The following is a 26,567-nucleotide window of genomic DNA, read 5'->3' as shown; positions in this document are numbered from 1 at the left end:
CACATATAATGTTACTCCAATTAGGTGGACAGTCGAAAGTAAATGTTGAGAGGTTCTCACCTTCGTCACAGACAAAAGGAGGGACGACCGATAAACAGAATGAGCGTTTCAAATGAAACAATACAACTCAACTGAATGAAGAAAATTGTAAAGATAAATATTATTAATGTTGTAAATACGTTTGAATTCACATACGATGCTATATAACCACCATCCTAATCCTAACCAATAAATACCAAAGTCTTTTTATAGCCACATCGTTGCTTATAAAACCATCTTCATCGCGAAAGATTTTCACTAAATTTAAACAAATGGGACTATCAGCAAGAGTAAACCGTATCATGTATCAGAACAATGTTCAAAATGACTGAAATAACCTATGATAGGATAGTAACTCAAATATTATGCAATATTTATGCTATGCAAGTAGGACACCCAGAGTGTGTTTGGAATCAAAGAAAACAAATGAGATTTAGGGATTATAAATATCGTTTTAAGTGTTTGGTATGATGTGGTTTCAAAACAAAATTGACATTTGTCGGGATTTTATAAGATTTTGTTTAATTAATTGAATTCTCATAGGAGATTTTATTAGATTCGAATAAAAATTATTTTAAAGATTAATTTTGTATGTGTACCTCATAATTTTTTTTTTCAAATTTAATGAAACAGGTATATTCGTGAAATCATGTACAATAAATTTACTCACTTTATTGTATATTTTGAGAAAGTTGTGTGAAAATCAAATAAAATATTTTTATACATAAAAATTCCATAATTTATGAAAAAGCTTATTTTTAATATTAAAAATTTAGTCCATCAAAATGTGGTCAAAAAATCATCGTGGACTCTATTTTTTTCATTCTTAAACAAACTATTTGATAACAACATGATTTTTTCTTGTTATTTTTAAAAAATACTTTTTTTATTTTGTGTCATGATGAAAAATATATGAATATTTATATAAATATTTAAAAAATAAGTGATATCAATTTTTGTATCGCGAATAATGTTATTTTTAAATATCAAATTCAATTTTCAAAAAATATTTTAATTTTTACGGCGAACATCAAAATGAAATTATATTTCACATGCTTAAAATACAATGGCAAAAACTTATGTGAGACGATCTCATAGGTCGTATTCGTGAGACAGGTCTCTTATTTGGGCTATCCATGAAAAAGTATTACATTTTATGCTAAGAATATTACTTTTTATTGTGCATATGGATATGGTTGACCCGTATCACATATTAAGATCCGTGAGATGGTCTCACACGAGATCCACTCAAATACAATTTCAAATCCCATTTTTGTTCATACAAATATAGTGAAAGCTCTCATCTAAATAAAGAGTAAGTTTCATATAAAACGGTCTAATATGTCTTTACTTGGAAAGTAATATTTTGACATAAAAATATTAATTGATTCACGAGTCATGTCAGGTTGGTGATTTGTATATCAAAATTAACCCTGAAACGTATCGTGAGAGTTTTTGTATTATATAAGATTTTAAAAAAAATATAATCTATATTATATTATTAAGTGTGTCCTAATAAAGTACTAATCTTGTCCGGTAAAAGATGATCGTGTAAGAGTATAATAAACTCATATATCAACTTGAATCGACATTTTTGTAAAACAACAACTGATATGAAGCAGTTTCTGTAGTGACTTATTATGTAATCACGCAAACGCGAGTCTGAAACCCATAGAATGACAATATGCGTAAGAGATGCTTGACAGAAATTGTCCGACACTTGAGTTAGCGATCACCTCAATAAATATATTTTAGGGTAAAATATGATATACCTTGAAAATAAAGATAAATAATTTATTCATAAAATTTTCATGATGGATTGTGGGCATTAATATGTAAGTCCATTATTGGGCCTAATTTAATGACTTATTGGGTTCACTCCTTAGCTTAATCCTATTTATTAATTATAATTCTCATTATTAATTATAATTTTATTTGATTAATTGTTCTAAAAAAGGAGTACTACCCATCATGTATATATTGTAATATTTTGAGTAGGTCCATTGTGAGATAGTCTCACAAATATTTACCTGTGAGGTCAACCCTACTGTATTCACAATAAAAGTATTACTTTTCGCATAAAAACTAATATTTTTTCATGGATGATCCAAATAAGAGATCTGTCTCACAAAATACGACCCGTGAGACCGTCTCACACAAATTTTTGCTTAATATTTTTTAAACACGATACATATAAAACCGTAGAGATACTGTGTTCTAGTGGCCGTGATATTTAAATTTGGTTCCAATCAAATGCCGATTCATTCCCTATTATCTTCCCCACATATTTTTGAAATTATCAATGGTTCGATTTTCATAATAATATTGCAGACTTTAAGATAAATAAAAAAATAAAGTTGGCTTATATTCTTGTACTATGTGAAAAATTAATTGTCATCAAATAAATATATATCAGCTCTTGAATGGTGTTTTGAAAATGAATATGGAAAAAGCCTATAAAATTTATATCCACGTGTGAACATTAACGCATAATTTGACATTACGTAGACATTAAAATAAGGCTGTTCATTTATTTTTAATTTTTTTAAAAAAAGAGGCTGTTCATGCACAACGGCTAAGAAATTTTTAGATGCAAAAATGGAAAAAAAGTAAGAAAAAAGAAAATCAGCACCACCAACCCAACAAGTTGATCCCCCCTCTCTCTCTTCCCCTTTGCTGCAAATCTGTCTCGGTATACGAGGAAGCAAATTCTTGTTTCATCTATATCTCAAAGTTCCAAAATTTCCATTGAAGAAATAAAGTGTCAGAAAAAGAAGAAGTTTTTTTTTTTAAATAGACATTAGTTTCCTCAAATGGGATTTTTTTATTGTTGTTTTTTCATTTTTCGATTGCTAAATGATGACAGATGATATTTCATTGTGATCCTATTTGTATTTTCGGCTTCTTGTACATTTAGGAATGAAAAAGATTGAAACCTTATTTTTATTAATATGGTCACATGGAATTTGGAATGATTCGAGCTGACGAATTAGCATCTTGTGGAAAAGATTGAGCATCGAGGCATTGTTGTTTGAAAATGGTGGCGAGAGGGAAAAGGGAGATCCCCTTACGACCTGTGGCTTTGAACTTTGGGGTGGCTCTGGCTATTTCTCTTGGTGTGATTCTTTATACTTATTTCAAAACAAAAAGAAAACCCCCTAAATCAAAACCTTCACAAATATCTCCAGGTTAGATTCTCCCGCCCCCTTTTATTGTTGTTTTGCTTACGATCACGTTTTTCTGTTGTTTTTATTTGATTTTGATGATGCATAATTTCCTTGTATAGATTGTGGTACCAGAAATGATTCAAGAAGAGAATACGTCGTGCTCAGAGACGATATTCATGCTATGCAGGTAATACCATACTCGTGCACATTTGCAGATCCAAGAATTTGTGTATTTGAGCAGAGCTGACTTAGTGTATTGAGCATTGGTGAAATTATTTATTTGTATTTAATAGGACTTCTTCCCTACTCGTCTTCGTGCCAGCTAGTCTGGCTTCATTGTATCAGTATTAGGAACTCGTTTAAAGATGTAGTCGACTGTGTCGAAATTTACAGTACTTTTTTTTTGTTCAGGATTTGTCTCCTACAAAAGTTTCTTCTCCAAATTCATTCAGTAATGCCTCTCCTAGTAGCAGAAATAGTGGAGAAGAGATGGTTATCTATTACCGGAGTTTAATGAGCTCGTCAAAGAATGCAACATGACTGTCACAAGGGATAATACTTCTCCTAGAAAGAGTGGGGAATCACTAGTATCGAATGTAGAGTCGCCTAGGGAATGCAGGAGTGCCGAACATGAAGATCAGATAAGAGAGATTAGGGGCCTTCGGAGTAAAGTTAAAAATCTCGAGGAACGGGAGAGGATTCTCGAGATTCAACTACTCGAATATTATGGCCTCAAAGAGCAAGAAACTGCTGTTATGGAGCTTCAGAATCAGATAAGATTAAATGATATGGAGGCGAAAATTTATAATCTTAAGATTGAGTCGTTGCGTTCAGATAAGAGAAGATTAGAGGCTCAAGTGGCAGATTATGCAAGAGTCGTGACCGAACTTGAAGCTGCAAAAGCCAAGGTAAAGATCCTTCGGAGAAAACTTAGGTCCGATGCTGAACAGAACAGGGAACAGATCTTGATTCTTCAAGAAAGGGTCATGAAGCTGCAGGACCATGAAAAGAAGACTGTTGAAACCGATCGTGACGTTGAATTGCAGATACATAAACATAAGGAGTTGGAGACAGCATTGGAAGAAACGAAGAAGGCGTATCAAGATTTGAAGATAGAAAATTCCGAATTGGCTGAGAAGTTGGAATATGTGCAAATGCTTGCAACATCTGCATTAGACAATGAAGAGGTAATCATTTGTTGTTGAAACCAATAGTTATCCTGTGGCTGTTTGTGTGGCACACCAATCAAAACATAGTATTTGAGCAGCTGAATAATAAAATGATTTGTAGCAAAGCAAAAGAACATGCTTTCTCAAAAACAAGAAAGGCATGCCCATATAACAGCTGTACAGTGTAACATATACACTCAGCTTCAGCATTTGGTACAATTCCAACGTTCAATCATCGATTTTGTTATTTTATTTTTTAATCTAGAGTAATGGTTGCATAAGTATGGGTTTTATTATACATCAGGTGCAAGTTATTAAAGAAGAGAGCGGGCGTTTAAGACAGCAAAACGAAGATTTAACAAAGGAAATAGGCCAACTACAAGCTGATCGATGCACAGATGTTGAAGAGCTCGTCTATCTCAGATGGATAAACGCTTGCTTACGCCACGAACTGAGAAATTTTCAACCTGGCCATGGTAAAACGCTTGCCCGGGATCTCAGCAAGACGTTAAGCCCCAAATCAGAAGAGAAAGCTAAGCAGCTCATTCTTGAATATGCAAATAAAGAAAGCTCCATGGACAAGGGACCGAATACTATGGATTTTGATTCTGACCAGTGGTCATCTTCACAGGCATCATATCTTACGGACTGGGGAGAGCCGGACGATTCATCCATTGATACTTTGTCGACTAAAAAAACAAACCCACCAAGCAAAACGAGGATTTTTGCCAAATTAATGAGGCTATTGCGAGGAAAGGATGGTAGTCGTCATCAGGCTCCACTCAAAAGAACCGTATCTGTGGATGACACTTTAGGTAGATATTCTAGCGATACTCAACCAGAAATTCAAGCCGATTCGGGTGCTGATGGCAGTATGACAAACTTTATAACTTCCTCTGGTGAATCATCTAGACGTTCTTTCGATCTCCAAAGATCCTATTCACGAGGACAAAAGAGCATAACTCGGGAAAGCAGCAGCTGTTCTCGAAGAAACAGTGATGCTAGTTCCTTAAGTATTTTCAGAAGAATTGATTCAGTATCGGAAGATGTGAATGATGCATCTTCAAGTAACCACCAGCCTACACAAGAAGCTCAAACTGCTGAGAAATCTGAACTAATCAAATATGCTGAAGCCCTGAAGAACTCTAGGACAAAATCTTCCTTTCGCAGGAGATCCTCCTCATTCAGTTCTTTGATTTCTTATACATAATTTTCTTTTTCTTGTTTTTACAACAATCTTCTGGAAATTGATACGGGGCTCATAGCATTGTTGAAAAGGCTCGTTATACACATAGGAGGTTCTTTATATGGTTATTGTAGCTAGTTGAGTACGTTGAGATTTATAATGTACATATTTTATCCGGAAAATAAATGAAAGAAAAGGTTGGCTATTATCCCATATCGTCTCAATGTTTACTCATTTTTATGCCTTAAACACTAAAAGTCAAGATCAAATAATCAAGCTGGAGCAGAAAGAATCGGCCTCCTCGGCTCCTCCACTAAAATATCAAAATATATACTTTCAGATGCATTATGTATTTATTCATGAATTCATTTTTCTTCGAGATGCAACGTTCTTTGGGTAAAAGTGAGATCTTTTCATATTTACTGCCAGAAGGAAAGTGCTTTGAGTTTAACTGATCCAAATTTTAAGCTGGTAAACTTCTTGAGTTATTATTTTATTGTGATTTGATCACTAATCAAGGGGTGTGAGTGTGTGACCTTAACTAGAACTGCCGAGATAAAAAAAAAAATAGAGATAGAGTGATAGACCATAGAAAGTATTGTGACCATCCGTTTCTCAATATGTAACCCTTCCTTTCAGGTAAACCTCTTCTTGATGAAAATGTTCCCTCCACCGATGAAATCTGATGTTCTATTTTTCATGTTTATTTTTCCAAATATTTGTCTAAAATTTTCACCAAAAATTTCATCATTTATATCCTTGACGTAAATCCAATCTTTTTCTTGAACAATTTTTGATCTCTTCATGCCCGCTTCTATGTTTTTCATGTACAGTAATATTCTTTCATCCAGCCATTGATGAGGATTTTGATTGGTCGATTCTTGATGAGATTCCGAGAAGCTATCTTTCCATGTGGTAATTCTCCGAGAAAAACTCCAATTCAAAGAAAAATCAAATTCCCCTTTCTCCAAATCATGGAATTTATTATTTTGTGTTGATAATTTATCATATACACGTCCTAATTTGGCTACAAGAGAATAAAAAAACCAAGAATGGCGTACGTCGTGAGGCCAAATTCTTTGTCCTCGTCGCAAGCACCCTATGCTCAAAGATTAACAAACGATCCTGTAACGTATAAAACTGCACAAAGTACTGTAACGTGCACGTATCAGGCACATATAGCCGGTTTCTGGCGAAACGTGGCCGTTCTATGGAGCAAGAATCTGATGAATCACTCGATAACCATATCTATCGATAGCGTGGAGCGTGATCACAACTACGAGTGGAAGATCGATCTAAAACCTTGGCATTTTTGGGCCAAGAAAGGGTACAAAACATTTGAAGTTGATGGCAATGAGATTGAAGCATATTGGGATTTAAGATCAGCAAAATTTTCAGGCGGTCCAGAGCCCTGCAGTGATTTCTACGTGGCCTTAGTTTCCGAGGAAGAAGTTGTGTTACTACTAGGAGATCACAAGAAAAAGGCATACAAAAGGACAAAGTCCAGACCAGCCCTTGTTGATGCCATGTTGTTTTTCAAGAAAGAACATGTCTTTGGCAAGAAATCCTTCTCCACCAGAGCAAGATTCGACCAAAAGAAACGTGAGCACGACATAGTCGTGGAGAGCTCGACTTCTTCCGGGCTCAGAGACCCCGAAATGTGGATTAGTATTGATGGGATTGTGCTTGTACACATCAAGAATCTGCAGTGGAAGTTTCGGGGGAATCAGACTGTGGTGGTGAATAAGCAGCCGGTTCAAGTGTTTTGGGACGTCCATTCATGGTTGTTTTGTGCACCGGGGTCAAGTTACGGGCTGATCATATTCAAGCCCGGTGCACCGGAGGCAGAGAGTGATGCAGAGGAGAACAGTTGGTGTGATGATGCTAGTGATTGTAGCCTAAATAGCAGGTATTATTCAACACAGAGTTACTCAAAGGCATCGCACTTCTGCCTTTTTCTTTATGCTTGGAAGATCGAGTGAGTAATTAAATTATCAATATCACATAGCATGATGTAGACAGGAGAAAAGGTAGCTCAATATTGCAGTTGATGTTCTTGGAAGAGGGTCTATACTTCTATGTATGTCGACAAAAATGATGTATGTACATACCACGTTGTTTATTTTAAAGAATTTTTTGGATATTTCCTCTCTTTTGACAATCAAGATAACAAATTATTCGTGGGATAAAATTTTACAGACTAAAAGTTAATTTTACATTATGTAGTTTAATCACAATATATGTTTTTTTCCCCAAAGAATTAAAGATTATCGAGTAAAAGAGTGTTGTGAACGTGCAGAAAGAGTGAAAAATATCAAGTAATGCAATCTGTCAGTCTTTATAGTTTGAAACTTGTTTTCGAAAACTATATTTCAATCCTCTCTCCACACGAGCACAACCTAACATCTTGTTGGCATGGAAAATCATTGAGCAAAATAGGAAGACAAACCATTTGAAAAAGGTCACTTTAGACCCTCGTCACCTATTATTATACACTTTCTTAATTTCAAGTTTCAATTTATTTTTTTAAAAAAACCATCCTCACGAACTTAATTGTTTTGAATGTTAAAATCGCCACAAAACAATTGCAAATCGAGAAAAAACAATTAGTAAATAAATATGTTTAAAAACACACAGATTTCACATAGTTATTGCTGTTATCATTAATCCAAACATATAGACTATATTATTATTTCTTTGAAATGATATAGTAGACACTATATTATTGACCATACATAAAAGATATTTGGATCAATGACAGACTTGATGAGAAGAACCTCGAACTAGATTGTACTCAACCTAAATTTTGGTCCTTAGTAAATGGAAACAATTCAATTCATGCATGTGGGAAAACGCAGAATTCTTGCATATCACATTCTCAGAAACCGTAATTAGTGGAGTTAAATGGGTATATGTTTAAAAATTATTTTTCCAAAAATACAACTCTAAAAAAATATATTCACAAACATAATATTTTATATTTAATACTGACAATTATTTCACGACACAACTACAAAGGTGCATATAAATCAGTAATTTATTGCATAATACTAGTTTCAAGAAAATCTCTCTTCCCCTACAGGCCCCTCACTCTCTCGTTGAAGGCAGATGTTACCCAAGGCACGTCACTATTGCACACACACACACGAGCGTGTAAATGTGCATACACTTGATTTTTATACCATTTCTTGTGCTCTTTTTTGCTGCAAAATCCAGTGGTTAGCTTGTAAAATAGCCACCGCTTATAAAAACGTGGAGAACGACTGTGGAAGTCCTTTGTAATGGTACGGTTGTTGAGTTCTACCTCAAGCGGAAATGAGGAAAAGAAACTGAAAAAGGAATATCTTTTGCAGAATTTTTTGTAGCTGATCTCATTCTGATTCTCTTGTTGATGCATCATGCGTTAGAGGTATGTTTTATTTAATTTTATTTTGTTGTGTGATCTGACTCTTTTTGGTTTGGTTTTTAGGTTCTTGCATCTTTGGGCGTTGTGTTTTCTTTTAATTTTGTTGTATCCTATTATCTTTGTCGGTGTTTTTTTTATTAGTGTTGATGAAAATTTGCATTCTGGCGCAGGAGGGTTGATGAATCTTCCTGGAGGATTTCTGTGGGTGACCAAAATGCTAACTTGAAATAAATTATGTGAAAACTATTTCTGTTTTCTTTCTTTTGGATTGCTGGGTTTTGAATCAAAAATCCCTTTTGGTTGTGGTGTGGAAATGGGTGGTTCTGGCATTGGCCCCAGCGAGGGCATTGACCCATCAGTCGGTGGGTTGGTTTGGGTTAGACGGAGGAATGGGTCGTGGTGGCCTGGCCGAATTCTAGGTCCGGATGAGGTCCCTGAGAATTCTTCGTCGATGCCAAGACTGGGGACCCCTGTAAAACTTCTTGGGAGGGAGGATGCAAGTGTGTAAGTATTATTTTGGTTATTTCTTTAATGTGCACGATTCCGTTTCTAACTCTAGCAGGTTACAGAACTGAAATGTTGCGACATAGTAATCTATGTCACAGAATATGTACCCAATAATCATGTTGTTTAGACAGTTTGTGGGCTTGAGCCGTTTTATCTGTTTACGACGATTGTTCACGTGGAAAAGTGGGGCAACGGTCATTATATAAATTTTGAACTCTCAGTTTTTCATTTTGGAACGTTGTGACTTTAGTGTTTTCCTGGTCTTCTCAATCACCGGCGCTGAGAATCTCAATGTGTCGTTATTCAGTTTTTTTTCTCAATCTTTTCATTGTGGAGGTGAGAATCTGCATCTACTTGTAATAAATAGATCACGCCAACTGTTGCAATATGTTGCTCTGAAATCATAAAAACAAGCTAAGTGTTGTGAATACACTTAAAACTCAACAGCTGTTTTCGATTTCTGATTTATTTTCCGAGTCAGGTTTGATTTTTTATTTGGTGTGTAGATGTTGTCTTTGTGCGTCAAAATTGTTTTTTATTCCCACAGAATCGATGCTGCTGCATTTTCTATCGTTCTTTATTTACCACCCATTAAAATTTCATAATAGTTTTGATGATGATAAAAAAAGTGAGCTGGATTATAAAGGAAATAGTTTTTTTTGGCCCTGGCCCTTGTTTGAGTACTATTTATTTGTCACTTGAATGCTCATAATTTCGGTTCTTCAACACCTTAAGTTGGTGATATTCTCTGTTGCATATCCTATTATAGTTCAGCTGAAATGAATAATGACTGTAGTAAGCACATTTGCTTTTACAGTATTGTTCTATGAGTTAAAGTATTTAAGAAAATATAAATTTCTTGTCTATGGTTACCGACCATGAAAACTATGCTGCCATAAGTAAATCTTCATCAATTGTTGGGACTCCTGAAAAATCGAATCCATGAAGTGGAAAAAAGGCCTGGATAAATAGTGTTATAAGAAGCAACTACGAGTACTTCATAGCTTTTTGAGAAAATACTCAAACTAGAAATGGAGGATTGAAACATCCTGAACTTACCTCAATCTTACTCTTTTTTTCTCTCATCTGGGTGACCTGGTTGTCAGTATAAGTTGTTCCAATGCAAAGGTTCTTTCTGTGATGATTGAATACCAAATATTGTGTTTCGCTTATTCTTCACTTTTAAGCTGAATTTCTAATTTCTCCTCCCCAAAAAATTTGGCGTTATTTTTCTTGTGCTATGATATATTTGATCAAAATTATTGTGGATGCTCTTTCAGGGACTGGTATAATCTTGAGAGATCAAAAAGAGTTAAAGCTTTTCGCTGTGGGGAGTATGATGATTGCATTGAGAAAGCTAAGGCTTCTGCATCTCATCCGTCTAAGAAAGATGCCAAATATGCTCGAAGAAAAGATGCCATCATTCACGCTCTTGAGCTTGAAAGTGCTTGTCTTGGAAAAGAGCATCCACACTTCTCTGACAGACCAGATACATGCGGGGAGCATCCTTATGATGATGAATCACCTTCTTCATTTCATACTAATCGGGAAAGCAATGATTCTATTGATGGAAATTTGAGTAGTTGTGATGTATTAGATTCGAGTTGTTCGACTGAAGAAAGTGAAGATTCCATCCAAGAGGAATCCCAGACTGGTTTATCATTTGTGATATCAGATCTTGTGGATGTAGCTAACGAAGGAGCTAGGCGGTGGAGAACTCCAAATGATTCGGAGGATGATGGAACAGAAGGTGCAAGACGTACGAAAGGACTTGAGGACCTAGGATTAGGCGTGGCGTCATCTTTGAAAAGGAAAATATCTCTGGTAGATCATGTTCATGAATTCTTGAAGAAAAAAAATCGCCGCCGTGCTTTGACAAAAGTTTTGGAGAGTACTCCAAGGTTGCCTGTCCGTGTTTATGCATCATCCTCCCCAAATGAATCATCCTTTCTGGGAGCATTGGACTGTAGGGTTTCAGGATTAGAATCTTATGAATTGAAGAAAAACCACTCATTAGTTATTAATAAATCAGGCAGTATGACAGTTTCATGTGAGAATGGAATATCATTAAACACATCTAAGCATGTTAACAATACTTCAGTTAGATGCAAACTGAAGGAGAACGAAGCTGGCGGTATAACCCTGGAGAATGATTCTCTGGAAGGATTGTTTCATGTGCCCCTTGTCACTCAAGGTTAGCGTCATGCATATACGACTGGATAAAGATTGTCGCAAGTGTAACCTATTATTTTCTTTATTTTATGCATCTTAATTTCAGTGTTCCACTGTTTGAAATCACAGTAGATTGCTTAGTGCTTTGGCAAATGTTATTGTCAAATTTGGATATTACAATGTTATGTTCTTTGCTACTCGTATTCTTTTTCGAGAATGTTTGTATCTATGTTTTGTTTAATATACTTGTGTAAATTTTACTATCTCAGGCTTCTCCAAAATTGTTTCTGCGGACTCACAGAAGGCAAGGATTGGTGCGGCAGCAGAATCTAGCCAAAGTCGTCATGTAGAAACACAATCTTGGGGGGACAAAGAGCACAATGAATCTGGTTCTACCAGCACAGGTGCTGCTTGTATTCATTATATCAGCCAGAGCATGGATAAAGGTGCCTCTGAATGGCAGTTGAAAGGGAAGAGAAACTCTAGGTCAAGGAAAATGGATGCAGATATTGAGGCTGTTGCGGGTGTTGACGGTGACAGCTTTTTAGTTGGTTCTCATAGAAAAGCAGATTTTAACCGTCTCTGTGGCACTCTCATGTCAGAAAGCTATAGTTGTAATTCAAATAACGTGCCTCCAGCAGAAACACAAGTCAAAATCTCTCATAGGTGGAGTTGGAGCACTCGGAAAGATTCTCGTGCCAGGGGATCAACTCCTGAGCTGATGGTTCCTCAAAGGTCACTTCCCTATCGTCAGTCGCGTTTCATGCTTAACCCAAAGTACGACACCCCAGAGTTTTCTCTTAGACACCATATTTCCAGTTCTGGCTTGTATGACGTGCCTGTAGAGGCAAAAGGTAGCTACCGGCCTCAGTGTGTTCCTTGTATTTCTCTCATGAGCAGGCTAAATGGTCGGCCTGTTATAGGCCATCCGCTTGCAATCGAGAAGCTAAGTGGTGGTATGTATGACGATCTAATTAGGATGGTCAAATGTCGCAGCAGCAGCTGGGAGTTGGACACATCTGATTATCGTGATGTAGATATGGTTCATGGGAAGAGGCCACGTGGAATAGCCATGAGTAAACGTAACCATTTACAGGCTCGCAGCTCACCGACGAAATCTCAAAGATCGAGGCAATATGCGCTCTTGTCGAAGAAGATTAGAAAGTTGTCTTCCCTGACCAGTTCTCTGAGAGGCAAAGAAAAGAGACAACCGGTAGTTGAAAAACTGAAGGGCCCATGTATAGCTTGTATCCCTTTGAACATAGTTTTCAGTAGAATCATGACGGCCATGAATAGCCAGCGGCTCGGCTGCTTGCAACGGAGTATATATGAATTATGATGGTTGTGTTGGCACATTTGTGTCCGTCTTTGGTTAAGACATTTTCAGCATTCTTGATGCACAGAATGCTTATGTATAGAATGCACAGAATGCTGATTTTATACATACTGCCCTGCCTTTGCATGAAATTAAAACTGGGGGAACTGACATTTTATTTGTCAGTGAGAACTAGATTGAGATGAGTGCGGGGACAGACTTGAATCTTAACATTACATATGTATATATAGTGAAAATTAGTTACCAAGTCAAGGATTTTTAGAAATATTCACTGTTGAATCCAGTATGTAGTTTTTTTCACTCTCTTTGAAATATTTTTAAATCTCGAATGTGTGCTGATCAGATTAATGTTCCAGAATAAACTTGAACCTGGAACCATCGATAGAGGATTAGAGGATAGAGGATAAGATTAGAGAACGTCGTCTAATATGGTTTGGTTATGTGAAGAGGAGACAAACATTGTTTTAATCTTGATTTATTTTAAATTGACGGGTTATTGAAATAAATAAGAAGGATAGACTAATAAAACTTGGATAGAGGTTGTCAAAGATGATATATTAGATATTGATTTAAGAGATGATATGTGTTAAAATTGTTTGATTTGAAGATTAATATTCATGTAGTCGATCTCGATGCCAGTGAGAATATCATATGATTTGGAACTTGGATTTCAATTTACATTAATTTCAAACATTTTAAAATGGGATATAAATTGTTATTTTCAAAATTATTGATTTCTAAGATTTTAACCCGAACATGCCTCTGTTTATTAAAATAACATAAAATTCTAATTTGTGATTGGACAAAAAGAAAACTCAATATATAGCAAGAGATAAAATGAGGAAGAATTATCATGAGAGAAGCCCTAACCACTTTTTCTCCAAGTCCTCGAAACAAATCCGATTGATCATTCAAATCAACTCCTCTCTCTAGAATTTTCCCAGTCTGAATCCGAAAATCGCCATGGGTAACACGGAGAAGCTGATGCAGCAGATCATGGATCTGAAATTCACCTCGAAAAGTCTCCAACGCCAGGCCCGAAAGTGTGAAAAGGAGGAAAAGACCGAGAAATTGAAGGTCAAAAAGGCGATCGAGAAAGGCAACATTGATGGCGCTCGTATCTACGCCGAGAATTCGATCCGCAAGCGTAACGAGCAGATGAATTATCTCCGCCTTGCCTCGCGCCTAGACGCTGTCGTCTCACGCCTGGACACACAAGCTAAGATGCAAACCATAAGTAAATCCATGGGCAATATCGTGAAATCACTGGAATCGTCTCTTTCGACAGGGAATTTACAGAAAATGTCTGAGACCATGGATCAATTCGAGCGACAGTTTGTGAACATGGAAGTGCAGGCGGAGTTTATGGAGAGCTCTATGTCGGGGAGCACGTCTCTCTCTACACCTGAAACCGAGGTCAATAGCTTGATGCAACAAGTGGCTGATGATTATGGGCTTGAAGTGTCTGTTGGCCTGCCTCAGCCTGCAGCCCACGCCGTGGCTGTGAAGAATAGTGAAAAGGTGGATGAAGATGATCTCTCCAGGCGTTTGGCTGAGCTCAAGGCACGCGGGTGAAATTCTGGTATATTCAGGCATGCTTGATGCTGAAGCTTGATATTTTCAAATACATCATTGTCTGGTTTAGTACTAAGATCTGAACTTCTGCAGAAACTTGGAATTTTGTATAAATTCGACTCCATTAATGGGGATTGTGTTTAGTATATGCCTTAGGGTTTCTCATGTTGCTCATCTAATTATTCCGTATGAATCTATATATTTTAATTGTCTATTGCTAGTAGAGTGGGCTAGTCCATTGAGGAATGTCTAGAATGAAAAGATTTCACCTTTCGTCCCAACTGACCCATAGCCTACGATGTATGGAGTTGTTCTTTTGTTCGTTTTCCACCTTGACTTCTAGTATTGAATTGTTGAGTGAGGATTACAGTTAAATTATGATCGTGGATCTATGTCGATTTTGATGTCCACTTCTAGTAGGTTTCTTTGAGTTCTCTTGTTTCATTGAAGACTGAAGTATTTTTAAGTTTTGTTGAGATGTGATTTAGAATCAACAGGACAAGTACAGTGCATTTGAATTATAATTCAATTCAAATACACTTGAGATGGTCATTTTCTTAAAAATATAGTTGACCGATGTTAAAAAATAAATACCCTGCTTGTGTTGGGTAGTGGGATGCTTTTTTTCGTCGGTTACTAATTTAGCTTCTGTGAATGAAATTTTACCTCCCATTCTGATTCCACCTATCATAATATTTGGTTTTACCCGAGAGGACCTCAAACACCCGATGGCCATTGTAGAGATTTCTGATTCCACCTATCATATTTGGATGTTTTCATGCTCATTCAAGAACATTTAATAGTTTAGTTAATTCGATTTAACATTTTCCGTTTTTTAATAGCTCTATGCACACTCTTTTCACTATCGATAAAATGTTGTGCTCTCATCACTTTGTGAGATTCTATTTTTTTATGAGAAGAAATTGAAGCATAATTTCCCACAATGTCTCCTTTCTGAATAAAATGTTCTTTTACTAATTTTTAGAACAGTTTATACATTAAAATCTTAACTTTTTTTAATGATAAATGTATATTACTTGGATGAGGGTTTTTTTTTTTTACCTCACCGGGCTAAATATCCGGACATTCTCAAAATTTTCCTTATTTCATCAAAACAAGAACTGGATTTCTCTGTTTGTCGTTGCTAATATCTGCGTGATTCTTTTTGAAAACAATATACATCGCGTGGAATAATAAAAAAAGGTACTTTTTATAGAAATAAAGTCTCAACGGTTCCCAGAATTGTTCTTTTGCACGCAAATCTCGTGCGAGTGATTTTTATGTTGTTTCAAGTGCCTCACAGATCAATGAAATTTAAGAATTACTCGTGGATCCTAGTATAATACGCCAACTCGTTCCCTGCTTCAGTTCCGAGTATCCTCTAACACGTCTGGTATTATTTATTATTAAGATACGAGTGGTGCTTGGATTTAAGGGTGAATAAAGATCTGAAGTTGGACAGCACAATCAAAATTTGCAAGTATGAACTGCGTCAATCCTCAGGGCTCAGTAAGAGAATGTATCATGTTTATGACAATTTTGAAACAGCGATTGTTCCCTCACTATTATTTTTCAAGAAGTAGAGACGACTCAAAATTTTACAGATTCGAGTTAAGCTAAATCATAAAAATCCATTGAAAATGAACGGTCAAAACTTGAACATTCACAAATCACATATAAACTTTGAAAATGTACACATTTGAAAGCTCCTATAGCGAGACTGTACAACCGAAAACGAAAAATCAAAATTGTGGCAATGCACGCTGCTAAGCGACAATTGACACTCAGGAAAATAAATTTAAAATTCAAAGGTAATTCCGCCTGACGAGAACCACAAGAATGTCTTTTTTACGCAAAAAGGATACTGTACAGTTATATATTACATATGTGATGGATCTAAACTTCGTCCAGATACATGTATTTGGCAAGCAACTGGTATAGTAGATGAATAGTGAAGTACAATTCTTCAGTGGATTGGTTCTATGAGATCCATAATGAAGCCCACATGGGACCAGCAGATCTTACCATGTAACAATATTGTCGCACTTATGTAAATGCAGTGATGCATGAGTTGTGAAGAAATCAGTTTCTAGTATACGAGGCAGCGAAGTCTTTAATTCTCTGCTTCAAATGCTGCTAAAAAATGTGTTCATGGACTCGTATTAGTGAGAAATAAGAGAAGTGGCAGATAAAAGTTAAGTTGACATTAGGAAAGACCAAGAGGAATAGTCACCCTCAATTCTTCATGAAGCACGATGAAAATTTTCTTGAATTGTTTATGTTTCTGCAACATCACATGTTAAACCGATCATTTAAAAAATGAATGAAATTCAAAATGGTAAAACATTAATAAAACAGCAAGCTTTATTCGACAAAAGCATGCCTATGAATAAGTGATAACTAAATGAAAATAACACTAAAGTACCTCTCCACAATGACGGAATGATGACCTTATCTGTTCCAAGATGTCTTGGTATCTCTTATTATCCCTTCCTCGGTAAGTTTCAAGCTCATTTCCAAGGTTACTGAACTCATCTCTAATTACAACAGCAACGCAGATTAGATTACTGATTTGACGGGCTTATAATGCGACAATTTTATCTAAAAGACAATCAAAATGCACAAATATTAGAAAGTGAATTAACCAAGGTCGACGTTACCTGTATGACTCCAAGATACTGTTTAAGGAGCAGTAGCTCTCGTACTTCTCTTGAAATTCCTTCACGTATTTTTTATACCTAAAGATGGAATGGCATATAATTAATTGAGAACCACAAAATCAAGTTGTTTTGTAACACGAAAATAGAGCTTATCAAAGCATTTGTTAATCAAATACATCGTGTTAATAAACTTACTGAGAGAGATCCTTTATTGGACTCTTCAATTCGGGTTCCTCCTTCTCGTACTTTGCATATGAACAACTTTTCTCATCTGAGAAAGATTCTGTCCTCTTCTGAATGTCATTGTTGCTCCCCCCTAAAAATGTGTCTTTTTGTCTATAATTTGAGCTACCTATCATATTAGGCTCCTGTTTTTTAAACTCATTCTTGGTATGGGAAACAACTGTTCGTTTGAGTCCATGCTGCTGATCTGTCGCACTAACAGGAACTTTTTTGTAACCATTAGCTTCCGAGTTTATCCTCTGAGTTTCAGGTTCTGCATTTCTACTTCTACTTATTTCAGGAATTTTACTATGATTAGGAACAAACTCAGTAGGACCTGCTGGTGACTGATGCTGCTGTGGCAGACGTCTAGTTTCTCTGAGTTGATGTTTTGAAGGATCATTGACATTATTTTCTGGAGGCTTTGGCTTTGATGATCCATCTGGAATTCCAGATATCACAGCTTCAGAATTCTGTGGAGAAAGTTTTCTTGAGCCTGGAGTGATCTTTTTAGAGGGGCCTCTATTTGAATCTGAGTTCCAGTAATCTGAATCAGCTGATTTTTTTTCTAATTGTCTATGTTTACCCTTCTTTTCAAATTGCTTCTTTGGCCCTGGTATTTCATCAGGTAAGGGCTCACGAAACTCACCCAATTCCAATTCTGAAAGCTCTCTTTGAAGTTTATTGTCCGGACCATTCGTTACCAGAGACCTGTCCACAGTATTGGTGGTGTTATCTTTGGGAGAGTAACTCATTTGTGTTTTAGAATGTAATCCAGCATCCGTTGCCTTCACCATAATCTTTGGTTTTCTGGAAATTGATTCTGCCGGAATCGTCTGTTTGTCACCGGTATCACCATCTTCATGTAGTGTCTCCATATTTATTGGATTCTGCATCCAAAGTCTTCCGCTGGTTTGAAGGCCTCTTTCGGACTCCTCAACACCAGAACCCAAACCGTCTTGTTTACCAGGTCTCTTTCCATTAGAATGGACCTCATCCCCTCCAACAACATCAGAGGATCTTTGACCTGGCATCTGAGATTCAGAAAAAGACCTAGATTGTATTCCTTGGTTAAAGCCTACTTGAAGGTTAGGGTCACAATTACCATGACTTGCATCTCTGACAGACATTTGATTGATAGGTGCCTCAAGGGAGCTTTTCAGAAGTTCATCAGGAGATGAATTTTGAGGACTCTCACCGAAAAGAGAGGTCATGGTCCCAGAAAATGGTTGACTCAAATTCGTGTCTTTCAACCTCTTACTACTGTAAGCCCTATCAACAAAATGACATTCATTAGATTGCCTTTTAGATTTGCCTTTAGACGATCTTGCGTGACTATCAGGCTCCCCATGCTTGAAGCCATCTTTAACCACACTGTCATTGCCTTGGTTCTCATAGTACTTATGATATGGTGATGATGGCTTTGTATCTTCACCTTCTTCATTAGAAAACAAATAACTACATGTAGCCCTTTCAGTTTCGAGGTCATCTTCAGGATTGTCATTCTCAATCTCAGCTACATCAGAAACACAATCATCTTGCTTTTCATAATGTTCTATATCAAGAAGTTCAATGTCTAGAGGCCTCGACTGAGCAGGAGATTTTGAGAGAGGCTTGGACTCGGGTTCTTTGGCATCATCACTTGTCATGATATCTACATCTTCATCAGGTGCCTGCTTGCTGCTGGAAGATACGTCACTTTCACTATCACTGCTACTCCCACTGCGACTTCCCACAGGACTTCTTTTTTCTCTGCTATTACTTTCACTATCACTTCCACTATCACTGCTATTACTTTCACCATCACTATCACTTCCACAGTCGCTAGAGCTAACAGCCCGCCCTTTATTATCATCTGAAACTTTCTTGCCATTAGAATGATCCGGTGAATTGAGAGGGATGTCAATTTTCTCTTCTGTGTCTGATGCATTTCCACACACAGAGTTCAATTGAGCCTGTTCCTTCAATTCATTAATGGGAGTTCGCAAGGAAAATTTAGGATCTAGATCAGGAAGTCGGCCAAAGTTATTATTTGCAGGTGATTGATTTCCAACGATTTCTGGGGAACTGAGGAAAAACACGTTAGATTCTGATAGGAAGCACGGTCCACCGATACAGACTACAGAACAAGATGTAGTCATTTAGATGGAATAAATAAGGCAAAAAAGAAGGCCTTCACACAAAGTTAATGTGAATAACATTAATGCAAGTACATGCTAAAAGTGCAGACTTCCCAAAAAGTCAATTTGTCTTTCTTCCTGGCTCTTATTCCTTATTTCACGTTTTTCTATCACGTTGCCCGAATACTCTATTGATTTGTACTTGTGTTGAGGATCAAATAAAAAAACTTAGATCAACAGATACTCTTTCCATAGGAAACTGTTATCACAATGACAAGGCAGAAAAATTTAAAATTTATACTTAAATTTATGCTCGATCTTGATGCTAGTGATGCTCGTGTAATCTAGATCAGCTGTCATTTCAGTTTCTCACTGAAGTACGTACAGCAACAAACTCTAGGATTTTCATTTTTTCCTCTTTCCAGCATATGGATCTTTAAACTACTGTCTAACTCGTTACAAATCCCAAGAAGTGATTAAGTATAAAAATAAAGAGAAGAAGGCAGGGAAGAGTAGGTGGAGGAAAAACCTCACCGCACAAGGACTACATCGTAAGAGGAAGGTTATTTAATCACATCCCAAGCACCTCAAGCCTACAATTCTAATTCCACAATGACAATGTACCAAACTGAATAAGTTCTCACATGCATATCTAAGCTATTATCCTGCATATATCAATATGTTTCACGAGTTACAAGAATAACAAAGAACCCTAAATAAATAAGCACAAGAATTCAGTTCAGAGAGAAGCCTGATAGAACCAGGTATACCTTCCACTTTCAGAAGAAGTCTTCTTGAAGTTTTCTGTGACTCCAGGTTTCAAGTAATATCTTCCAGGAGCTTTAAAACTTGCAATCTGCCAGTAAACACTGAATAAGCATAATCTGCTTGAGACTCATGCAAACAATTTAAAAAAAAAAAATCGATGCGTACTTGCTTCAGAATTGGCTGGATTTTCTGTGCAGAGTTGGGCATAGCTTCTCCAATAGCTTTCTCCAATGCCTGATGAAGAAAATATTCAACAGCATTATTCTACGAACAAAAGTTTCACAAAAAGTAAATTTAGTACAGTTTGAAAATGAAAAACAATCCCAGTACCCTTACAATTAGCACCCCCCCTCCCCGTTTTTCATGCCATATGCCCTAACCTTTAGACTCATTCCGTCTGCATTATGCTCCATTAGAAGAGAAACAATGAAACTTCTCAAATCAAAATGTTTAGCATCCACATTCTGATTTTGAACTGGTTTATAGAGGACATTATTATTTGCCATCCTACTAGACATTTCTTTGTCTAAACTGGTAGCTTTACTTGATGCTTGAGAGGGTGTAGCATCAGACACAATGGCATTTCCCTTCGTGGGATTGCTGCTTCCAGATGTGTGAGCTGGAGCACCATATTGCTCTGTATGAGAAGATAATGATGAACCAGTGGAGGGTCTATTCTTTGATGGATTTGGTGCCGACAAACTGGATTTATAGACAGATTTAGGAGGTCCACCTGCTATTGTGATGGTCAAGTCAAGCAAAAAAACCAACGGAGAAAATTAGTATTTACCAAAAAGTCAAGCCCCAAGTCGTCTTAGGAATCTAAAATCATCTCGTCTGATATGAAAATGGAAACAAAATAGTTCTGGCAAAAAAAGAATTCATCAAAGTCATTATCCCACTCACCAGGATAGGCTTCAGGTTTTGACTTTTTGAACGGAGGCTCTTTCCTTTTAAAAGGCATTCTCCATGAATTAGCTGAAAATAAAATTAGGGCGGATTTGGTTTAAAGGTGCATTTGGATATGAAAAACTGATGGAACGAAACTGCTTTTGCCAAAAAAATCGTGTTTATAAAGGGTTATAATGATTGTGATAATAGCATGCGCCACACACGTAATGTTAATAGCAAAACAAGGAAATTTCTTAGAACTGAGTTTCTTTACAGCTCTTAACTGTATGCATCATGAAAATGCATGAAAATGAGGTTGCAAAACAGGGTGAAGATGCAGAAGTTGCAAAAGCGAGGAGATAGAGGTGGGGCTAAAGTGTAAACTGCTGGAAGGGTCTGGTTTTGAGGTAACTTTAGTCCACCTTGTTTATTTTCGAGAAGCATTTATATAAAGATAGCTCGCCCGATTGATAATCAATTTCAACAGGTTGGGTTCAGGTTAGCCAGGTTTTTTCGGGTTATTTTTAAATAAAAAAACTATATAAAATAATAGGAAGTTTTTTCATAAAAATAGTAACTAATAAGTAATTTCTTTAACATATATACAAAAATATAAAAAACGTAAAGAGAACATATTTAAAAAATAAAATATATACATTTTTAAAATTTACTATGGGGTAACAGGGATGGATCGGTTATCCGAAGAGAAACTCGCGCAACTACAAATATTGTTTTATCAGACCACAGTCCACTGCTCCGGACCGGATTTTCTGGTTTGAGTTCATCGGTTGACAGCGCCCTACTTCCTGGGTATCAAATTTCCTTTGTCATCAATGATTGCCGCTGATAAAGCATCACATATGTCAAAAGTCCCACTGAAATAAAGATGCTTGAGACAGATATGCGTTGGGTTGATAGGTGTATGATATGTAAATGCAGTGTTGCTTCTACAAAGCATCACATATGTAATCATCTCGTTTGAATTGAAAAGCTGGAGATACATTTTTTTTTACAAATGGGGCAAAGAAATTCTTGTTTGAGTGAAGGGCTTGAACTTTGGAAATTGACATATCCAAATAAGCAAATACAGCATGCATAAAGGCTCCGCCAATCGATATAAATTAGCTTATGAGACTTATGTGAATGCAACTTAACAAACTTCAAAGTTGGTAGGCACAAAATTTCTGACAAAATTATAACTATGGCTGCCATTTCTTATTTGGACTAAATAAAAATCTAATTCGGTTTTAGCACTTGCACATATAACAAATTATCTGCCAAGAAATTGAAGGGCAGCTAAAAAGAGATGACATAAAAATTACGATGCTTACATTCAGCCGCAGCTAGTGCCTTCATTTGATTCTTCATACTTGAATTCTGATGGTCTAAGACTATGGATCTGTCATCAAGAAATAGAAAGGACTTGATGAAAAACTTAAAAAGTTGGTGTCCTCTCTAGATAGTTATTATCATGTACTCACACTTAATTAGATAGTATAGATATTCATCTCTCAAATCAAACAAAACATCACCATGAATACAAGTGAATTGATTACACAATGTCAATGAGAGATGCAATCAAAAGTTTAGATGCGTACAAGCAAGGTTCTAAAATACGTGAAGTATGATGGAGCGTCACGATCAGGCGTTAGGCTTTATAAGCTTAAGCAGGCTTAGAACGATTAAACCTTAAAAAACGTTTTTTATTTTTAATTATAATTTTAATTATATAAAGTAATTAATAGATTAAACAATAAATAAAATACAAATTTTAAGAATAAAAACATAAATTTTCAAGTTATCAAAAACAAGTCTCAAAATCATAAATTGTATCGAGTGTTGATCGCCATTGAGTCAAGTATTATCCCTTTGTCGCATAGAAAGGAAGGCTTTGAGACAAAATTTATTTTGGTGTATTTAGGGGTTTTTTAGTTTACATTTTTTTTATGTTATTACTTTTTAGAACACTTAATAGTTAATACAAGTATGCTAGAATGAAAGACAGTCATAATTTGAGGGAATTAACAAATGTGAAAATGCTAACATACATTTAAAAAATCTACCTAATACACCTTGCAGCAAAAGATAAAAGAAGAACCACATAAGAAGGATAAAAGGAAAACATATTGTTTTCGGCTTTCTACGTTGATTATTCACGTATAAGAATTATATCTGTCCGAAAAATTATGCCATAATTTTTCTTACACCGTTATTAATTTATTGCTAAATAACACATACTGTATTCTGGACGTCAGTTCAATGCATCCGGTGATATAGATGGTACCAGAATCCCAGACAGGCTTCTCAAAATTTACAACTTAAAAATACAAACATGCAATATATGCATAGCACAATAGTTCGAGAAAAGGAGTCATACTTTCGCTGTTTATTCTTACGCTCAGCTTCTTCAGATCGCATTTTGACATGCTTCTTAGTTGATTCATCCAATACACGCTGCACATTCAGCTTACGCCAAGCGCCTCCTGATTCTATTAGCAAGCCATTTCCATCTTCGCCATTTTTACGTTCTTCGTATATGTCGCAAAGTTCCCCCATTTCCTTCGACCATGTAAAATTGAAGTTCTTATCACCCACAGTGATAACCTGCTTACAGAATAAGGATAAGTTTAAATGTCTACTTTAATTTGAAAATGCTACAAGAAAACTAAAAACATAAAACAAACCCCCAATTCATACAAGAAATCTTTAAGTAGAACAAGACATCTAGGTTTGAGAAAGCAAAGGGGTTGTCCAGTATAATTACGAAGTTGATGTTCTACAATACAACAAGCAAAGTGAGAGAAGGTGGATGAAAGGCAGCCACGGATATGATTCTTGAGAAACTATCAGATAGGAAATACTTAGAAATTAGATGCAAATTAGTGATTTTACTCTGGCATGTCATTCGAGGGAAGTATTGAAACTGAAAGGTGCAGACCAAATTTATTGTGCTAATAACAGCAGGACAAAGTAAAGGACCAAAGGCTATTATGTCATCATATCACCAGCAATGATACATTGCAACAAATAAACATGGCATTGCTGACAGTAGAGTCTTCTCAGTTATCAGCACAACACTTAATATATATGATAATAAAGACAGTTATTTAGACACTTCATAACATAAGACAATGAACAAAAAAATCCCGAAAATCATCAGCAGATTAAAAAATCACCGTAAGAGTCATCTAGAAGCATAGTTTCCTACACCATGAGAAAAAATTATCGGTTTATCTTTATGAAAAAAACTATCATCAACTCCATGGACTTGAGCAAAACAAATCTGACAATTTTATTGGAATACTAATGAGTTTGATACCCTGGCTCCAATTGAACTTTTATGAGGAACTAGACAAGTAAGGAAAAAAAGAAGGTGAGTGATTGAAGGAAAAAGACCAGCATTCGCAGGACAATAATTCAGGGATTGGACGACGAATCTGAAAGAATTTAATCATTTAGGGATCAATGATTTAGTAAGAGATTGGAGATTGATTTGCGTGTGATTGCTAAGATACGTTGTAATAGGGTTGTGTTTTCAAGGTTTATTTTAATGTGTCATAGAGTGTCAGCTTAAGCAACACTGTTGTAATGGTGTGGCGGATTACTTGTCCGCACTACTCTTGTAATTCTATATTATAATAAAATCTAGTATTCTATAAAAAAAAAAAAATAATTCAGGGTGCCAGCATATGCTTATCATGACCTAGGGCTTTAGGCAGCCTTGAATTGTCTTGATTTCTGAACTCAAGACTACCAAATAATGACCTGGGGCTTTAGCTTTAGACAACCTTGAATTGTCTCGAAGTTCATAACTCACACGAAAATTAGGAAATCATTTCAGTGTCATATAATGTTGCAAGACTGGGATATATATCCATCATAAAAGCCACAAATTCTAGAAGGCATGTTCAACTACTTTTTCTTATCCGAATCGGTTCAGTTTAGTGCCCGTTTTCCCACAAACGCACACTTGACTTTTCCTGTTCTCCCTACTTTTCCCACCAGGAGCATTCAAATTTTCTGAATTCATAGTGACTCAAGTGTATTACCAACACTTTGACATAAAATAATAGAATAATAAAAAAGATGTCTCTGTATCCAAACAAGATCAAACGCGGTATATGTACGCTAGGACTTGTAATTTCTATTATAGTTCCAAATTGGAATCCGCAACATTAAAACCCAATTTAGACACAAAGATGTAAACTACACAAATTTTAAGTCGAACACCTAATCATGGATAAAGAACCCTGAAAGTGATAAGAGAATTAATCTGACCATACAAAAGAGTCGATACACAGCTCAAGACTCAAGTTCACCTGATAAAATAAACAAGAAGCAGTAAAACTCAAAGCTTCTATAGAACTGAACATCCACACTCACATTCCCACCGGAATTATTCGCATTGTAATCAAACTTGATACGCGCTGTTCCCCCCATCGCCTCCACGCGATTGATCTCCTCGACGAGGTCAGGCACAAGCCTCAATGCCATTGCGAAGTTCAGATGATTCCTCGTGAGGAGGCTGAATGTCTCCTCCGCTTGCCGAGAAGATGTGGGGCCAGAGGTGGACTCCCCTCCGCCATCGCGGCCTCTGGTGACGGCGGCTGCGCCGCCTCCCGAAGAAAGGCGGCCGCCCGATGTGGCGTCGGAGTCACGGTTGATTGGAGGGGCGTGAATGTTCCGCTTGCCGCCGCCGCCGCGGGCAAGCTTTCCAGAACCGCCGTACATTGAATTTCGGAATCCCCGAGGGATTTTTAACAATGACTGGGAACAGCCGTCGAAGAAATCACTGATTTTAAAAATATATATATATTATGCATTTAAATTTTTTGTCCCCAGCAGCTATGATTTTAAATTTTTTTGCTTTTGGTTAATTATTTTTAATTAGTTTGATTTTTATTATAAAACAAAAAAATTATTATAATTGTGAGATTTTACTTTGATGAATAAAATAAAAGATTATGGCTTGATATATTTGGAAAATTAGTCCGAAAACAGGAGATTAAACGATTTCTTGAAGTACCATTTTATTGGATTTTCGTTTTTTCTGTTTTAATATATTATTATTATTATCGACAAAGGAATAGGATTTATTTATAAAAATTAAAATATGGCAACGGATCGGATTGGATTGGATATTTCAGGTCATTCTGGGATAGCCCACTCAGACCCAACAACAGTAATATTCGGCCCACATTATATGGGCCTAAAAAAGGCACACACAAATGATCTAGTGAAACCCACGTTAAACTATGGACTATTAGAGGTCCGTTTGATGGAGGGTATTTTTGGTATACACATGGTTGATACAAAAAGAAAAGTGCTTATTCATTCACTCACTCTCTT

General features: G+C 36.3%; 5 protein-coding genes across 10 annotated transcripts; 4 read left to right on the top strand and 1 right to left on the bottom strand.

Moving 5' to 3' along the window:
• The first annotated feature begins 2,650 nt into the window (after positions 1-2,650).
• Positions 2,651-5,764, top strand: LOC140834931 (protein CHUP1, chloroplastic-like). 2 transcript variants are annotated; one of them, XM_073200131.1, is made up of 5 exons: positions 2,651-2,802; positions 2,957-3,227; positions 3,326-3,393; positions 3,618-4,393; positions 4,680-5,764. In XM_073200131.1, exons 4-5 carry the CDS (start codon positions 3,743-3,745, stop codon positions 5,583-5,585), a joined length of 1,557 nt encoding a protein of 518 aa, XP_073056232.1. In that variant the 5' UTR covers positions 2,651-2,802; positions 2,957-3,227; positions 3,326-3,393; positions 3,618-3,742; the 3' UTR covers positions 5,586-5,764. The 2 variants fall into 2 exon arrangements, with proteins under 2 accessions (XP_073056232.1, XP_073056231.1); XM_073200130.1 differs by having other exon boundaries at positions 2,679-3,227.
• A 331-nt stretch (positions 5,765-6,095) lies between these two features.
• LOC140833591 (uncharacterized) lies at positions 6,096-7,711 on the top strand. The gene is made up of 2 exons (XM_073197925.1): positions 6,096-6,200; positions 6,395-7,711. Exon 2 carries the CDS (start codon positions 6,614-6,616, stop codon positions 7,541-7,543), a length of 930 nt encoding a protein of 309 aa, XP_073054026.1. The 5' UTR covers positions 6,096-6,200; positions 6,395-6,613; the 3' UTR covers positions 7,544-7,711.
• A 929-nt stretch (positions 7,712-8,640) lies between these two features.
• Positions 8,641-13,295, top strand: LOC140834930 (uncharacterized protein At1g51745-like). Its single transcript, XM_073200129.1, has 5 exons — positions 8,641-8,845; positions 8,915-8,970; positions 9,138-9,471; positions 10,755-11,668; positions 11,916-13,295. The coding sequence occupies exons 3-5, from the start codon at positions 9,281-9,283 to the stop codon at positions 12,983-12,985; spliced, it is 2,175 nt and encodes a 724-aa protein (XP_073056230.1). The 5' UTR covers positions 8,641-8,845; positions 8,915-8,970; positions 9,138-9,280; the 3' UTR covers positions 12,986-13,295.
• Positions 13,296-13,824: 529 nt separating this feature from the next.
• Positions 13,825-14,773, top strand: LOC140834928 (ESCRT-related protein CHMP1B-like). Its single transcript, XM_073200128.1, has one exon. It carries the CDS (start codon positions 13,946-13,948, stop codon positions 14,555-14,557), a length of 612 nt encoding a protein of 203 aa, XP_073056229.1. The 5' UTR covers positions 13,825-13,945; the 3' UTR covers positions 14,558-14,773.
• A 1,395-nt stretch (positions 14,774-16,168) lies between these two features.
• Positions 16,169-26,013, bottom strand: LOC140834927 (uncharacterized). 5 transcript variants are annotated; one of them, XM_073200123.1, is made up of 12 exons: positions 25,602-26,013; positions 23,596-23,822; positions 22,550-22,617; positions 21,234-21,305; positions 20,708-21,063; positions 20,493-20,561; positions 20,330-20,415; positions 17,413-19,506; positions 17,218-17,295; positions 16,983-17,094; positions 16,791-16,841; positions 16,169-16,690 (listed from the first exon to the last, which is right to left on the bottom strand). In XM_073200123.1, exons 1-12 carry the CDS (start codon positions 25,947-25,949, stop codon positions 16,640-16,642), a joined length of 3,612 nt encoding a protein of 1,203 aa, XP_073056224.1. In that variant the 5' UTR covers positions 25,950-26,013; the 3' UTR covers positions 16,169-16,639. The 5 variants fall into 5 exon arrangements, with proteins under 5 accessions (XP_073056224.1, XP_073056225.1, XP_073056226.1 ...); XM_073200124.1 differs by having other exon boundaries at positions 20,708-21,060; XM_073200125.1 differs by having other exon boundaries at positions 25,538-25,672.
• Between the last annotated feature and the right edge of the window lie 554 nt (positions 26,014-26,567).

The sequence above is a fragment of the Primulina eburnea genome, chromosome 6 (assembly GCF_022965805.1).
Source record: "Primulina eburnea isolate SZY01 chromosome 6, ASM2296580v1, whole genome shotgun sequence".
NCBI classification, from domain to species: Eukaryota; Viridiplantae; Streptophyta; class Magnoliopsida; order Lamiales; family Gesneriaceae; genus Primulina; species Primulina eburnea.
The sequence above is the reverse complement of the archived record's forward strand: the minus strand, read 5'-3'. Positions and strand labels throughout refer to the sequence as shown.

Bases quoted from the DNA above. Each gene is read 5' to 3' on its own strand.
- LOC140834928 (XM_073200128.1), top strand. From the start codon at position 13,946: ATGGGTAACACGGAGAAGCTGATGCAGCAGATCATGGATCTGAAATTC.
- LOC140834927 (XM_073200123.1), bottom strand. From the start codon at position 25,949: ATGTACGGCGGTTCTGGAAAGCTTGCCCGCGGCGGCGGCGGCAAGCGG. The intron at 22,618-23,595 runs GTATGACTCCTT...TCTTGATGACAG, and splicing joins CGTAAGAATAAACAGCGAAA to ATCCATAGTCTTAGACCATC. The intron at 20,562-20,707 runs GTTAGGGCATAT...TTTCTTCATCAG, and splicing joins CAGACGGAATGAGTCTAAAG to GCATTGGAGAAAGCTATTGG.
- LOC140833591 (XM_073197925.1), top strand. From the start codon at position 6,614: ATGGCGTACGTCGTGAGGCCAAATTCTTTGTCCTCGTCGCAAGCACCC.
- LOC140834930 (XM_073200129.1), top strand. From the start codon at position 9,281: ATGGGTGGTTCTGGCATTGGCCCCAGCGAGGGCATTGACCCATCAGTC. The intron at 9,472-10,754 runs GTAAGTATTATT...ATGCTCTTTCAG, and splicing joins GGGAGGGAGGATGCAAGTGT to GGACTGGTATAATCTTGAGA. The intron at 11,669-11,915 runs GTTAGCGTCATG...TTACTATCTCAG, and splicing joins TGTGCCCCTTGTCACTCAAG to GCTTCTCCAAAATTGTTTCT.
- LOC140834931 (XM_073200131.1), top strand. From the start codon at position 3,743: ATGACTGTCACAAGGGATAATACTTCTCCTAGAAAGAGTGGGGAATCA. The intron at 4,394-4,679 runs GTAATCATTTGT...ATTATACATCAG, and splicing joins CTGCATTAGACAATGAAGAG to GTGCAAGTTATTAAAGAAGA.